At 53.8% G+C, this 16,388-nt stretch overlaps 1 protein-coding gene across 1 annotated transcript; it reads right to left on the reverse strand.

The window, feature by feature from the left end:
* Positions 1 to 6,742: 6,742 nt before the first annotated feature.
* COPZ2 (coatomer protein complex, subunit zeta 2) lies at positions 6,743 to 15,738 on the reverse strand. The gene is made up of 9 exons (XM_012660112.1): positions 15,605 to 15,738; positions 14,779 to 14,853; positions 13,513 to 13,594; positions 12,863 to 12,954; positions 12,334 to 12,389; positions 11,799 to 11,876; positions 9,569 to 9,620; positions 8,931 to 8,969; positions 6,743 to 7,053 (listed from the first exon to the last, which is right to left on the reverse strand). Exons 1-9 carry the CDS (start codon positions 15,713 to 15,715, stop codon positions 7,006 to 7,008), a joined length of 633 nt encoding a protein of 210 aa, XP_012515566.1. The 5' UTR covers positions 15,716 to 15,738; the 3' UTR covers positions 6,743 to 7,005.
* Positions 15,739 to 16,388: the final 650 nt, after the last annotated feature.

Here is a 16,388-nt window from a genome sequence, read left to right on the forward strand (position 1 = left end):
CTGGACAACTAAAAATATATATATAGAAAAAATTAGCCGGGCATGGTGGCACATGCCTGTAGTCCCAGCTACTCGGGAGGCTAAGGCAGAAGGATCGCTTGAGCCCAGGAGTTCGAGGTTGCTGTGAGCTATGATGACGCCACGGCACTCTACCCCGGGCAACAGAGTGAGACTCTTTCTCAAAAAAAAAAACAACTCTATTGAAGTTGGTGTATCTACATACAATCAATACTCATTGCAGTGTAGACTTAAAATGGACAAATTTATTCAAATTAAAAATGGATGTACTGTATGTAAATTATACCTCGATAAAGCTGATTAAAAATATGCAAAGAAACATGTGAATTGGGGTTTTGGGTCAAAAGCTCTGCTTTTTTTTTTAATTGCCTAGGAAGATACTGGTCAAAGGAATTCTATTTATGAATCCTAGATTCTCATTCTCATGCTCTGCAGAATACATAGGTAGTTAAGCAGAGATAGCCAGGTGGGGTTCCAGAAAACCTCATTTTGTCCCAGTTCTGTCACATGTTAGCTGTGTGACATTGGGTAAGTCACTCTTTGAGCTTCACGTCCCTCATCTGAAGGTCTCTAGCTTGCTCTCCCAGAATCACCCACTGTCTTGTTCCCACCTCAGAGCATACATTTGTTCAGTGCACCAGCCCCTCAGCCCCCTTCCCTAACCTCCCAGCTACGCCAGGGTCGGAAGGGAAGGTCTATTTTCCTTGACAGTGTTTCCTGATCAGGGGCGCTCTTTTCTCAGGACAATTGCCGTCCCAGGTTCCTACGGTCTCTTGCCTTTTCCTTCCTACCAAGGTGCTCACAGCTCTGATATGGGAACCCCCAAGATTCTCCTCTGTGGTCTAGGGGATTTCTAGGAATGAACTCCAGAGCTCAACACGGTGAGATAACTCCTGCCCAATAGGGGGTAGAGATGTCTGCTAGGTCTGGTTCCTGCAGGCCCTTCTATAGTCCCGCCCTTGATCCCAGCCAGGCTAAGAAGGATGAAAGTGGGGCTTGTCTTACAGCGCCATCTTCTGGACAAACCTGTGAGAACTGATTCTTCTTGCCACTTTCTGGAGAACGCTGAGATATTTTTTGGTCTCAGAAGTTTTTATTTTATCTGCTTCCCCCAAACCAAGTTCTGAATTCCGGACTTTCCCAGCCACCCCTTAGGAGGGAATGTTTCAAGAACCTTCCAACCTTCTGAACACAGGGCTGGACGCTCCGAAGTAGTGGGGATGGTCCCTAACTCACCCAGACGCAGAAGCAGCTGAGGCCAATCTATTCCAATCATTCCATCCAGAGCCTGAGTCCTCACCCCAGAGAGCCCCTGTCACTCACTGAGAAGCTGTTGTCTGGAAGCAGAGGCTTCATGACTTCCAGAGTTTTCTTCTATCCTCAAATTTTTTTAGATGAGGATTCATTGGCAGCCATGAGAATAAAATACATATTTTCAATGTTTTAAAAATCAGGTGTCTAAGCTGGGTGCAGTGGCACATGCCTGTAGTCTTAGCTACTCAGGAGACTGAGTGGGAGAATCACTTGAGTCCAGGAGTTCGAATCCAGCTTGGGCAACATAGCAAGACCCCCATCTTTTTAAAGAAAAAAAAAGATTAGGTGTCTGAATAAAGTGAAATCATGGATCTGCTCAAATGAAATCAGATCTTTCTTGCTACTTCTTTTTCTTTCATTTGAGGGGTGTGTGTGTGTCTATTTTCCGAGTGGGGGTATGTGAGAGTGATAAGAGGGCACTAAATATACGAAATATACAGTGGATTTATTTATGTATTTATTTCTGAGACAAGGTCTTGCTTTGTTTCCTGGGCTATTTATTATTTTTAAACATACTTTTCAGAACCTAAATGTCCAAATCATTGTCCCTGACAAAGTGGTCTCTTTGGAAGTCCTCTTTTGGAATGATTGCCTGCAATTATCTGAATGAATCCAAAAGCACCAACTCTTCAAACTCTGAGAGTAGATTTGCTTTTTGTAAGCAAAATCAGCAATCAAGCTGGATGGTACTGTTTTAGATAAAAAATGAGAAGTGACTGTAATGAAAAGATTTCCTTCTGCGGGTCATGAACTGACTCCAGATTCCTATTCCCTTCTTCAATCCATGTGCAATGTTGCTGGCAGAGTTCGTCCCTCAAAACACAGAGCTGATACCACTTAACTGATTGAAAATCTTCAGTGGGTCCCTATTACCTTCAGAATAGAAGTCAAAGTCATTACTTCTGTGGTTGGGGAGAAGAGCAGTGGGCAATGGAGTCAGACCAGCATGGGTTTAAATCTCACCTCTGTGCCTCAGGCCCTCAGTTTCCTCATTTGCAAAAAAAAAAAAAAAAAAAATCCTAACAATATCACTTTGATCCACTTTGTTAGATGGTTTTGTGGTTTTGAGGACATGTCGTTATTTTTCTTTTTTTGAGATGGAGTCTCACTATATTGCCCAGGATTTAAACTCCTGGGCTCAAGTGATCTTCTTGCCTCAGCCTCACGAGTAGCTAGGATTACAGGCACGTGCCACCAGGCCCACCTGACAATGTTAATTCTAAGGCGTACAGAGTAGTAATCTCAGTAAATGGCAGTTGTTCATCAGCATGGCATTCATTGCCCACTGTGATCCAGTTGCAACCTCTCTAGGAAGAAGCCTCAGGTGTCTACACGCTCCTCTCAGACACACACCTTTCCAACTATATTTGCCTGCCAGCATCTCCTTAAACAAAACAGAGATTCTATACCTCTTTTCTTGGCTTACGCTGTTGCTCCCTTTGGAGAGTTTCTTTCCTCTTCTTCTTCCTTTACATACGGGGTAATACACCATCTCTTCTGTGAATTGTTTATAATTTCCTTATCTGCATACACATCTTTGTTCCAGCCTAGTTGTAATCTCCTTGCTTTGGGAACTATCTGCCAATTCATTTTAGAAGCTCCCACCTAACCCCCAGCAAGGTGCCTGGCTCAGAATACCCATTTAGTCAATGTCTGTTGAAAGAATTTGTTCCAAAAGAGAAGTTATTTTATTTTGTTGTTGTAGAGACGGGGTCTTGCTACATTGCCCAGGTTGGTCTCAACTCATGGCCTCAAGTGATCCTCCCACCTCCAACTACTGAAGTGCTGGGATTACTTACTGGCACAAGCCACCATGCCCAGCCTTTTCTTTATTATTATTATTATCCATACTGCTTTTCTTACCAAAGAGTACATTTTGAGGGATGGCATTCATCTATATGAACAGTACAAAGCGTTCATGTGTTTCACACTCTCATTTCTTTGGATCTTCATCTAAGATGCTTCCCAGTTCTCCAGAGAAAGAGACTGGGAAACAGATGAGAACCACACAAATGTTGATGCTAGAATATAATTTGCCAGCCAATTGATTAATTTCTTTTTCTTTTTTATCGAAGTATGACTTCCCTATAGGAAAGAGCACACATCTTAAGCGTAAGCTCTGTGAATTTTTAACACTATTAAGATCAAGATATGAAACACCGTTTGATTTTTAAAGGTATTTCTACCTTGAAATATCTCTCAGATCCCTTCTCTCCTTTCAACCCACCACTCCCACCCCGCTGCCACGTCTAATCAGTCTCTCTCATTTTCTTTTCTTTTTCTTATTAAACACTATGTGTTTCGAGTAAATCTCTCACTTTCTTTCCCTAGTGCCTGGCCCATGGCAAACACTGGAGTATCTGAATGAATGAATCAACAGGCAAATATTGTTGAATGGGTGAGACCCAGGTTGGAAGGAAAGGGCGGGTATGGAGGGCTGTGCCCAACCTGCTTTGAGAAAATTATTCGACATTGCCTACATCAGGTTCCAGAGTTACTGCGAGTTCAGAGGTAACATTTCTTTTTCTAGAAATAGTAGCGTTTCAAAGGGGCGTGGGGCTTGAGGACACCGAAAGTTTGAGCTTCGGGCCGTCTCCTGCGTGATCACCCGCGTCCCCACTCCCAGGCCTGGCGGGCCCCGCCTCCACCAATCCGTGCCGCTCTGCGAGGAGCCCCGCCCAGTCCCCGTCCCGTCAGCGGGAGCCGTCCATCACGTCTGGGCGCGAGCCAATCCGACCAGCCCTGCCGTCCTGCCAGCCAATCGCCGAAGGCAGGGGGCGCGCCGAGCCGCAGAGCGGGTGACTCTCTCCAGGTGGCATAAAGGGGTTCCGGGGCCAGGCCGCGCTACCTCGGTGTCCCCAGGCAGGTCTGCGCGTTCTAGTATCCCGTCCCGCGCCAGAGCCCCGGGGCCAGTGTTTCTGTGCGCGCCCTCTGGCTAGGCCCTGGCCCCTGGGGTCTCGGTTTCAGACGTGGGCTGCTGCCAGTTCAGCCGGAGGAACAGGGCGTCCCGAGGCCCCCTTTCTCGCATACACTCGGGGCCCGCAGGGTGGCCCCCGGAGGGCAAGAAGGAGGGATGCAGGAAGACGGAGAGAGGCCCTGGGGCGGGAGGAGACGGGAAGGCACGCCCCCGCGGCCGCCCCCCCCACGGAACCGCCGACTGCCCTTCCAGAAACCCAGTCCTCGGCGCTCCGCTCTGCGCCCGCCAGCTCCGGCCTGTGGCTGAGCTAATGAGGCCGTCTGGGGGAAGCCGGAGCCAGCGGGCAGAGCTCCGGGCGGCCGGCCAGGCCAGCCATCCTGGCGGCTCCGCTGGGCTGCGGGCGCCAAGAGGGGGCTGGGGGCACCGAGCGGCCCGCGGCCCTCCATCCCCAGCGGGGTCTCCACTTCAGACCCCATAAGGCCATGCCTGCAAACTTGGGGTCCGTGGGAAAGGGCAGCGTCCCTCCCTGCCGGCCCTCCTCGGGTCCTCCTGTGGTTCTGCGCGGCCTCCGCGCTGTTCTCTCCGCGCCGCGGGCCTGGGCCGGCTGCTTTGCAACAGCCTCCCTCCCCACAGTCCCTTTAGCCACAGCGGGCGAGGACACCTTTCTGGTTACTTTCTGCATTGCCGTGCCCGGCGCCCCACCCCCGGCTCATTCCTTTTAACCCTGTACAGTTCCTGTGAGGGCGAGGGGTTCGGACGGCCCTAGGGCGGGGGCACCGGAAAGCCACCTGTCCCCAGCAGTTTCCCACGCGGGCCTCTGCGGAAGCTGCCACAAACACTTTAACCTTTCAGAGCCTCGGTCTTCCCCTCGGTGAAATGGGGGGAGCATCGCGTAATTCACTGGGTTGGAAGGGCGGGTTTGCGCGAAACGCCGGGCTCCTGCCTGTCCCTTCCCATTCCGGTCCCTGCACAACTGGAATGGCGGGGCCAGGGCGGGCGCCACAGGGTTGCTAGGAAGCGCGTTTGCCCCTCCCGTCCTTGCGGTCGCTTAGGGACGGAGGATGGAGCCAAGCACTGGGTGTGGTTGCATATTTTCCAAAATATTTCTGGAGAATTTCTGTCTCGTCGCCACACTGGCCTGCGCCACAGTAGTTAACTGTATACTTTTTTATCCCCCACTTTCTGAGTTGCCATTTTGCATTGTATACTGGAATGGGTTATGCACTCAGCGCTTACAATGTATATGTTTACATAAGTATATCGTTGTCATTTTCTCTAATTACAGAAATAGTCAAGGCCATTATAGATATCCAATCTTAAAAGAGTTTCATAATGTAGGACGTGGTGACCTCAGGGACAACATCTCTTAACACCCATGGCTCGCCGCTTTCTTACAGTAGCAGCTGGCGGAAATTCCAGTACCCCTGCTAGCGCGGAACTCGCGGGGCAGGTCACGCATGCTGGTTGCTACGACAACGCCTTGTTGCCGTTGTTGGAGACCTGCGGAGAACACTGGAGCCTGGGTCGGTCCCGCCCTGGGGGCGGAGTTAATCAGGGGAGCCGATCCGCTGGGAGCGCGTTTCCCGTCTTCCCCTGAAGGTGGCGCTAAAGGATCGCGGATGCCGTCCTGGGGCGGGGTTTCCCGCGGTGCTCGGCGCCTGGGCGAGGCGGGCCCGGGGCGGGACGTGAGCCGGCCGCTGCAGTCCCCAAAGGATCGAGGGAAACGAGCTGTCCCGGGACGCGAAGGTAGACAGGCTCGCCATAGTACGTAAGGGGACGCGGAAAGTGTACGCGTCAGAGAAAGAAAGTGGGAAATCCGAGGTTTGGGGACGGCAGCAGAGAGGGGAAGTCGCGTCTCCCTCCTTTCCGTTTGTCCCTGGGATCCCCTCTGCCCTCCTTTCCCTCCGGACCTGCAATTCTTCACCCCCTCTGGAGCGCACTGGGTGCTCTGGACGCACATGCACGGTGGGAGCTGGCCCGTCTTCCTCGCTCCCAGCATCGGGGCCGAGCCATGGCAAGCTCGCAGCGTGCCCAGGGCATATGCCAGGATAGGAATTCCTTGATCCCAGGCATGCCAAGGAAAACAGCCATGCTGTTCCTCATTTTGTTCAGAGGAAGCCTTACTCCCTTCCTTTCTGGAGGCTAGGAATGGAAAACATGACTCAAGGAATCCCAGCGGAGCCATAATATGTGTGCGGCACGCACAAAGTAGGGGTACCATCTTTTGCTCTCCTTTTCCCGGCAGTATGCGCCCTACCTCCCACTTTAGTCTTGCCCTGTCACACGGCCATACCCGGCCCTCCCCGACACATAGGGGGCCCCACAGCATAAGCGTCGCACCCCCTCACTGTGTTAAATGGTCCCCTTTCCCGTGACCCACCCCTTTCTACAATCACACAGCTAGGGGCATATGCCCCACCCCAGCACTGGAGATCCCGAAGAGGAGCCTTTATCTGAACACGCACACATCCAGGGCCAAGAGAGAAGAGACCCTTGGCAGGAGACAAAAGCAGGTTTATTAGGGCCCTGGGGCCAGGAATGCCTAAGGTCTGAGTTAAGGCCAGGCAGTGAGAACGGGTGACTCAGTGCTGGGGCCAAACCTTTCCCTCTCAGAATGCCTGGCCGGAGGCCTCAGGAGCCAATTCTGTGCGAGGCCTGGGGATGCAGAGGGGTCTCTCCTGACCCCTGGGGTCTTCAGGCTTTTACCAGGAGTGAGGAAATGGTCTGGGGAGGAGGGAGCCTTCAGTTCACAGCCTTCATTTCAGTAACGACCATTTAATTTGTTCCTTGGCAGACTGAAGAACCTGGGGTGGGGTGGCGGAGGTTGAGAAAGAGAATTGAGGGGCATGTCAGATGCCTTAACACGCAGTGATGAGGAGGTCCACTGCCCACCTTCCCCAAGCGCCCCTGCAAGCCCCGGTCACTAGGTGGCGGCAGCGTGTCTCTGCCTGGTTTAAATGGGCACAGGCCAAACTGGCTGCAGCTAGCTCCCACCTCAGACTCGAGCCCGCCCAACCCTCTGGTTCCTGCATGGGCAGCCGTGGGTGTGGCAGCGCCCCAGTCTCTCCCACGCCATGCCATGCGAGTTCCCACCCACAGTGCCACGTCCAGGCAGAGGCAGGGCCCAGGCCTGACACTTCCTGTATTCGGACATGACAGCAAACTCCTAGCTCTGGCCTTGGCTGGCAGTTTGTCCTCAACACCCCACCCCAACCTGCTGCTGATGTGGCACAGCTGGCAAAAGGTGGCCAGCCAGACCCTGTCTCGGGACACCTGCTCCTAGCTGCGTGCACTCCCACACTATGCCTAGGGAACAGTCTCAGCCCAGTGTTCACACAATCCCTCAGACTGTCCCTTCAGCCAGGAAGCCTCATTCCCTTTCGAAGGTCCACCCCACAGTGTGTATGTCCCTGCCTCCTCGCTTGGGGACAGCTTAGCCTGGGGTTCCCCTGATTCTCCTAGCTGGAATCTAACGTTCTCTTCATTTTTATCCCCCATTGGCTACTTGCAGCTTTCTTGGTTTTTACTCAAGAATTCCATAAAACATGCTATGTCTTCATTCTTTCCCCCTTTGGAAAAATAGTGATGGTTATTTATTGAGCATGTATGACTTGCTAGGAGCTGTCCTAAGAGCTTGCCATACATTGGCTCATCTAATTCTCATAATAACTCTATGAGGAGGGACCTGTTGTTATGTGAGGCCCAGAGAGGTTGAGTAAGTTGCCCTAAGTCACCCAGCTTTAGGTGGTAAGGTGGAAATGTACCCTGAGATGACTCACACGAGCACCTGTGCCATTATCTGCTGCTCACTGCTCCCTAACCTCTTTCTGCCCTGAAAACTGATGCATGCCTGCAGTCGTTCCAGCAGGGTATGAGGAGACACAGGGAGTCAGAGGGGAGGGCGAGGCAGGGTAAGCACCGAGGGCAGTGCAGGAAAGTGGGCACCACCCCTGGGATGGCACAGGCCTGTCTCGGCAGGGCCACCATGGCAGGAGGAAGTTAGTGCCAGGGCAGGAAGTTCCATGCAAGGAGGATTAGTCTGAGCAGAGAGACCTGTGGGCAGACAGAGCAGAAATCAAGACAGTTGGCCCTCCCAGCAGGAGGTCTGTGCAGCTGGGGAACTGACTGGGCCTCAGATCCAGGAACCTCCCCCGGCCCCTGGCTCCACAGGCACCGCCAGATAGGACCACGCAGGGGTGTGGCAAGGGTGGGCTTTTCCACAGCCAGGTCACTCAGGGGCAAGGTGGTAAATGATGTGTAGGGCAAGTTAGATCCTACAGTGGGTTTGAGGGTGCCATAATAATCCCAGTGTGGACCCTAAATGGTGAGGATGGGGTCTGGAGGCAAACTTCTATTGGGCACTCTTTCCAGGTTTTGGGGCATCAGGGGCCCAGGCCCCCAGATTTTTTGGGGGGACGAGTGACCCACCAATCTCCAGAGTGGGCAGTTCATCCCAGGTTGGGCTAATGGTAACATGCCCACCCATCAGTTAGTGTCAGTTCCCCCTACCTGGGAGAGACAGGAAGTCTCCAGTGAGTCTCTCCAAAAGATGGCCTGTCACCACCTCACCCCTCTAGCACCCCTCATCTCTCAGCCCGATAGCCCCCCTGGGTCCCTGGGGATGCTCTGCTCTCCTTATCCCTCTAGCCCATTTCTGGCCAAGGCAGATGTAGGGTCCTACCTGGGCCACACTCTGCTCAGTCAAGCCGCCATCATCTGCCTGTGAGGAAGCAGAGTCGGGGAGGGAGGTCAGGCCAGGGCGAGCTCACTGGGCCAGGGAGGTGAAGGAAAGGGGCTTGGGGGTGAGGTGGAGCAGTGGTTAGAGTGACCCAGAACTGCAGCTGTGTCACTAGTTAGTAGAAGTCCCGCAGCCTGTCATTTGGAAGTCAAGGCCCCTGGGACCCAGTTGTGGCACATACAGATAGGAAAAAAGGTTTCTTTCACACAAGAAAGCCAAACTAGGCAGGGAGATTCTCTCTGCACCCCCTCCCTGCCAACCTCAAGGCCAAGGCAGCCACCTGGTTTCTCTTTGAGGATTTATTTCCCCAGTCTGTGCTTCCTACTAGGGAAAGTGGTAAGGTACTTGTGCTCCTACAGGGGGAGAGGATGGGAAGATCTCCTTTACTAACTGACATCCCCCCACGACTGCTGCCCACCCACCCCAACCCTAACAAGTGCATCGACCCAGCGGCTGGCTTCTGCCAGAGGAGCTTGGGCTTCCATGGAACATCTCAGCCCAGGAAGGACAGGACGTGGGGAGGACAGGAAGGGCAGCCTGGAGGAGACGGGAGGGAGGGGCGCATGCAGAAAGGCCCTTACCCTAAAATTCACTTTCTGGATCACTTGCTGGGGGTCACTCTCCAGAATCACGCTACAAAATGAGAGAAAAACCAGGAAGAAAGTTGTGACATGGCTCTCCCCTCCACCTCCTCTCTCTGCTGAACCTCTTCAATGCATCCTGCAACACGTCCCCTTCCAGGGTCCCTTCCCACCAGCAGTCCTCAAGTCGGAACTGTCCCTCTCCACCGAGGCCCTCAGCTCTGATTCTTCAGTGCTTCAGCCTGGTGGTCCACACGCTTGCTCATCCCCGGGCAGACACTTTGAGACTGTGTGAGAGCAGTCCAGTCTAGAATGAGCTCTTCAAAGCTCACATCACCCCTGGTCTAGGGATGGGTTCCCTGTGAAAAGACTGAGACACAGGGAAGGAAGGGATCCTTGTCTTACTTCACTAGTATTTTATGCTGTAGGGTCATGCTGAACATGAAAGAAATGGAACTCCAAAAATCAGAGTCTGTCTTCCTCCTTTTTTAAAACGTTTTTCTTTTTGAAAATTTTTTTTTAGTTTTTTTTTTCACCTTCCCTTTTGATTGACCCAAATATTGAGGCTTTTTCTCAGCTAGTGGGCGCTGTTTCATGGGCACTGGGGGGTGTGCGGGGTGCATGGGGAGTAAGGGACAGAGGTGACAGGATCTGAGCGCCCCTCCTTACCCGGTGAGGCTCCTCCAGGGCAGAAGCTTAGTTTTTTCTTTTTTTACCAAATTGCTGGAAATGACAAACATTTCTTAGAAGCCTCTTCCGGGTGCCTTCCCTGGGCTAAGCGCCCCCAGCCCCCGGCTCCCAAACCAGAGGTTTCAAATCCATAAAGACAGAGCATCCCAGGCCAAGGCCCCAGTTCAGGGGTCGCTTCCCTGGTTTTCCTTGGCAGGACGCTGATCTCCTCAAAGGCAGAGACAAGGAGCTTTGTGAAGCTTACGCTACAGCACCCTCTCTTGCCTGAGCCTCCTGAAGCCCTGCACTTCATTTTGTATTTGTAATTTGGTACGTGTGTGTAAAATTTTCCTTCAAGAGAGGCCACCAAATTATGCCTCTGGCTCCACAAAATCTGGTCTTAGTCCACTCACTTTTGGGTCCCAGAAATCTGTGCAAGGCCCAGCAGGAGCAGGCAGTTAATTGCCACAGAGGGAGGGAGGCATTCCATGGACCCCATCTCCCAGAACCCCCTGTCCCCAGGCAGTGTGGTACAGTGCCATGGGAAGAACACAGTCCCCAGAACCAGGCACATGACTTTAAATCTTGGCCTTGGCACTCCCTAGCTGTGTGTGTTCCTCCCTGTGGCTGGGTGGAACCGAGTCCCTGCTAGGTGAGGTCAACCCTCTCTCTCCAGAGACTGTACCATGTACCTCAGGCACTCACCTGAATCCCTGAGGCTCTGTTTCCTAATCTATGAAATGGATGTAATGAGAGGCATGTAGATGCTTTTAAGATGCTCAAGAAGTTTTTTGTTTTTTTTTTGAGACAGAGTCTCACTCTGTCACCTGAGCTAGAGTGCTAGGCATCAGCCTGGCTCCCAGCAACCTCAAACTCCTAGGCTCAAGGGATCCTCCTGCCTCAGCCTTCTGAGTACCTGGGACTACAGGTGCTCGCCACCATGCCCAGCTAATTTTTTGTTTCTATTTTTAGTTGCCTAGCTAATTTCTTTCTGGTTTTTTAGTAGAAACGGGGTCTCTTGCTCAGGCTGGTCTGGAACTCCTGAGCTCAAAGGATCCGCCTGCCTCAGCCTCCCAGAGTGCTAGGATTACAGGCGTGAGCCACAGGCCCGGTCTTCATTTGCATTTTAAAGATGGGGAGTGTGAGGCTTGGGGAGAATGGGTAACTGGCCCAAGTCAAGCATCAAGCTGGTGTTGGAATTGAGCTCTAAGAGTGAAAGGTGACTCTGAAGTCCTTCCAGAGAGGGCCAGCGTGTGTGCCAGTGCACAGGAGGTCAAACCGGATTGCCCCCAAGCCCTGCCTATTTAACAGTCCTCCACAGTTGGACATCAGGTTGACTTTGACTGACATTGAAATCAACCTCCATCCTCACGAGCCAGGTGTAAGGGTAAGGGCTGGGGGATGGGATCACTGGCAATGTGCTGGGGGAAGGGAGGGAGAAGTTGGCCAGAGAGCCCCTCGCAGTGTGCTGGGGGTGCCATCTGGAGCTGATGACCCTCCAAAGGCACCCCTCGCTGTGACTGTCCCTGACCATCCCCTCTTATCTCCGCCCCCTCCTCACCCGCCATCCACAATCTCATCCAGCACCAAGAAGGCTCCATCCATGTTCTCCAGCAACCAGCGCTTTTCCACGTTCTTCCTGAAGGTAAACACGAACTCCTGAGCCTCTGCGTGGCCAGGAGGAACCGAGTGTCTGCCTAGGTGAGGGGGACCTTCTCTCTCCAGAGACGGCCTCACTCACCCCAACCCCATACAAGAGCTGGGAAGGAGAAGGTGAAGGGCAGTGAGCGCAGAACCTGTGCATGCCCTTCCTGAGCACGGGGCGGGTCTGCTGCCAGGAACCCCACCTGCCCAACCTCCCATGCCTTAGGCATTGACACCACCGCGCCCACCACAGGACCCCTGATGCATTTCCATAAGCAGCTTAGATGCTATATCTCTGCTGTGGTTAATTGTGTTGACAGCGAACTTTTGTTGGGACTGGACTATCTTACTCTTGTGGGGACTTCAGGAGAAAAGCAGGAGGAAGGACCTTACCTCTGAGATGCATCAAGGCCATAGGGAGGGGGCCTTGGAGGGCAGAGAAGTTCACTCACCTTAACATGTGGTTCAGAGACTCAAACAGGCAGGTGAGAACAGACATGAGCATCAGCTGGGATGGGCAAATACAGGAGGAGGAGAAGAGAGCGCTTGCAGTTGAGAAGGCCAAACAAAGCCCTCAAATCCCACCTATGTGGCCAGCGGAGGGCAGTTCTCCCTTTTCAGAGAGGCCTGGGCTGGAGACTGCAGTTTGACCTTGGCAGGAACTTCCCTGTGTCTGGGCTGGGAAACACTGGAGTGCTCCACTGGGGGACATTGAGTGTACCCTTCTCTAGTTATGTTCAAGAAGGAAACAAAGGCTCCCTGCAGAGGGGGTGATGACTTCATTTCTGGTTCCCAAGGAACCTAAGGGGCATCGGGGATATGTGTTGTCCCAGAAAGAACCATTCTGACTGCCCCCCTACTCCTTGGAGCCTAGAAGGAGGGGTGCCAATGGTGAGCCTCCAGATCTCAGCCTCCACCCCAGATTCCAAGCCACTCCCCCATGGACAGACCCTCCTTGTTACCCCAACCTCCTGAATTCACCTCATTCTCATGGGACGAGCCCACCACATACAGGAAGAGGTCAATGCTGCTCTTGTAGACGATGGTCATGCCCCCGAAAAATGCAATCTCACCTAGAAGTGGAGGGGAGTTTTAGTTCTGGCCACTCTGCCTGGTCCCACCCTGGCCCCTCCTCCCTGTCTCCTGCTCTGCACCTCTCCTTCTATTTTCTTCTTCCCTGTCAAAGGAAAGCTTGGACAAACCAGCACTAGGGACACTACCATTAGGCTGCTCTGTGTCCTTTTCCCCACCAGCTGCTCTATGTCTAAGAACTGCCATATTCTGAGGAGTCAACAAACCCAGGTGTTGACCAGTCGACCTCCCGCCCACTCTCCCAGCATGTGCAATGTCTTGGAACAAGATCCAAGTTGGTGAGGGAACCACAGCACAGCTGGCCTCCCAGCTGGGAGAGAGGTCTGGGTGAGCTGGTGAGCAGGGGTCGTGAATGATGGGGAGTAGAGGTTCCCTGGAGGAAGGGAGTAGAGGACAGCTGGGAAGGAGAGGAAGAAGAACCTTTGAAAAAAGGGGGATGGCCTGTGGGTGTGTAAGACCAACACGGACAGATGTGTCCAGATGGAGAAGATGATGGTGTGTGTTCTAGAATTCTAGTAGAGGAAGAGGCAGACACTTACTCTCAGTCCGGCTGGTCTTGTTGAAGACATTTTTCTCGAAGATCATCTGCTCCTTCGTGGAGGGGAATGTGTCATCATAATACTAGGAGAAAGGGAAGGAGAAGGGGCCATGGCCATCCACAGGGCCTTGCTCCTCCCTGGATGGGTGCAGGGAACAGTGGGTGCTGGCCAAGCAGGACCCTGTTGCTGTGTTTATCTCCCCCCTGTGGCCCTCTAGGCCTTTCTGCTCACTATTTCCCTATAAACACAGTCTAAGCAAAGAAAGTCCCAAAACATAGAGAAATATTAATGCCTGCTTTTGGAGTCCCTGCTGGTTTCTTGGAGGCTCTTTTACATTCAGCAGATGTACAAGGTGCTAAGGATTGGGGTGTTCACTAGGTCACACTATTTCTACACCAACCTGAGTCTACAGAGAAGATGGCAAAGCCAGGAGTCCTTCCTAAACAACAATAACAATCATGGCAACAGCTACTTATCATCCCCATTATACAGATGAGGAAACTGGGGCATGAGGAAGTCCCCAGCACCTTACAATTGAGAGGCCAAAGCTGGGATTCAACACCAAGGAAGTCTGACTTCAGATAGCATCATGGTGAAGATTAAATATCTAAAGAAAAGTTCCTGGCACATATTCCATAACTAAATCAATGCTTTTTGTCCGGGTTTGGTGAGCCTCTCTCTCTGACTCAGTTTCTTAATCTATAACTTCCATGGGTCCTACTGGGAGGAGGCCTTGGAGCCTCTGGCATTGCTGAGCCACCTCTGGCCATCTGCAGGGGCAAAGGGTGGTCGGCTCAGCTTTCAATTTTCTGGATGTGGATTTTGCCACTTAGTACTAAATCTGCAGGCAAGTTAGCGGTCTCCGTCCTGGCCTGCTGTGGTGAACACGCTCATTTGAATGTCATGAAGACAAAAAAGTTTCAGCTCCAAACAAACAGAAAATCTATAATGCATTTCATAGCTGATTTAGATGCTACGGTCCTACCACAGTTCATTGTGGTTCCCATGCTGGCCAGTGGAAGGGGGATGAGATGACATCGGGGAACATGAGTAGAAAGAGAGAAGATCCCCCCCTTTCAGGGGCCAGCAGCTTGACAAGCAGGAGGATGGACAGAATGACCTCCGAGTGTCTAAGCTGGGCTGCTCTGAATCACAGAGATCACAGTGGAGTCCCTCCTGAGATGGGAGTGTCACCTGCGTGGACCTCTGTTTTGGGGGCTGTAGCACTGTTTCTTCAGGGCCCCTCAGGGTGGGGAGGGAGGTTACCTTGGCCAGCAGCCTGCGCCCGTCATTGTCTAGGATGAAAACAGCCTTGATGGTGTAGAGGGAAGGTTCCTGCAACTGACATCAGGAAGGAAGCTCCGTTTGGCCCCTGACTCAAGGTGGACACCCTGTCTCTGTGGGATCTGCTGGTCCTAGGAGTACATCCTCAGGCTCCAGCAACCCCAGTCCCAAAGGTCCACAGCTGGCTCCCACCCAACCCTGTGCCATATGGGCCAACTCCAGTGCCCACTCCACTCCCAGGCAGATGTTCCACTGCAGGCCGGGATGGGCCCTGTGCCCGTTGGGTGCAGAAGGTCCTTCCGGGCCCAAGTTCTGTCATGCACTGACTGCTCCAGAGCCCGAGTCAGAGTGTATCACAGAACCTGGGCCGGGGGGACAGCAGGCCGAGCCTCCTCCTTCCAGCTGAGCCGGCTGAACCCATATTCTCAGCGCGCCCCAGGCCCCTGGCCCGGGTGGGCTCCAGAAACATGCCCATCACCCACCGGCGACGCTAGCTCGAGTCCGGGGCGGACACGCCACCCCTCACCCCTCCCAGCGGAATCTCAGCCCACCCCCACCCTGCTCCAAACGGACCCAGAACTCCAGCCCTGCGCAGCCGGACTCTGGACAGGCCTCCTCGCCAGTCGGCGCCGGGATGAACTTTTTCTCCCTTGTCCTGGGCCACGGCCCCCTCCCTGGGGCTGGTCGCGGGTGGCACAAAGTTCCCAGCCGCCGGGCGCGAGAGTTCTGAGTTAGTTGTTCCCCTTCCCCCGCTGCGTCCCCGCCCAGCTCCCGCCGCTCGAGACCCCCGCGCCCTCCCGCTCCGTACCCGCAGCCCCGAGGGCTCCCCCGCTCGGGCGGGCAGCGCCGGGCCACCAGCCTGGGCCGCCGCGGCCCCCTCCCCCGGCTGCGGACGTGGCCAGGCCTCCGGCCGCTGCATTCCGCTCGCCGCCTCGCACTGACAGCGCCGCCCGCCCGCGCGCCGCCCCGCCTCCGCGCCCGCCCGGCCCGCCCGGCCCCGGGCCGCCGCCGCGCCCGCGTGCGTGGCTTTCCCTGCCTCGCGGCCCCCTCCTCCTGCGCGCTCCCCACTCTCCCCTCCCGCCCTCTGCGCCCTGCGCCCACACCCCAGCGATCCTTTCCCCATTTCTCATCTTCCTCTCTCCTCCCCCGTCCTTCCCGTCCCTTAAAGCCCTGAACTCCGCATCCTCAGGTTGCCCCAGGACCTCTTCCTGCTTCCTGCCTCCTCTCCAAACTGTGGTTTTGGTGTCCGCATGCTGTCCTGAGCCAGCAGAAAACACACGCAAAGAAACTTTTGTCTCTTGACCTCTGGTAGGTACTACGGGGGCAAATATGTTAGGTCACCCTTTGGATATCAGGGACAGGGTCTAGCAGTGAGAGCAGATGAGGACAGTTCTGGGGACGGGTCTCTGGAGGAAAGGCTCTCCTCCCATTCCCCTCACTACTGGGAAAGGACCCATGGTCCCGGAGACGTCCCCGCCCCCGTGCCCAGATGTTTCCCAAGACACAGATAGAGCCCAACTTGAAGCAAGACAGATGCCCAGCAGCACAAATGCTCAGGCTTTGCAATATGTTTTGGTTTCCTTGGTCTAAGT

Source organism: Propithecus coquereli, unplaced genomic scaffold (genome assembly GCF_000956105.1).
Source record: "Propithecus coquereli isolate 6110/MARCELLA unplaced genomic scaffold, Pcoq_1.0 Scaffold119, whole genome shotgun sequence".
NCBI lineage: Eukaryota > Metazoa > Chordata > Mammalia > Primates > Indriidae > Propithecus > Propithecus coquereli.

Bases quoted from the DNA above. Each gene is read 5' to 3' on its own strand.
- COPZ2 (XM_012660112.1), bottom strand. From the start codon at position 15,715: ATGCAGCGGCCGGAGGCCTGGCCACGTCCGCAGCCGGGGGAGGGGGCC. The intron at 11,877-12,333 runs GTGAGTGAACTT...GTTTACCTTCAG, and splicing joins TCTCTGAACCACATGTTAAG to GAAGAACGTGGAAAAGCGCT. The intron at 9,621-11,798 runs GTGAGGAGGGGG...CTCATTTTGTAG, and splicing joins GATGAGATTGTGGATGGCGG to CGTGATTCTGGAGAGTGACC.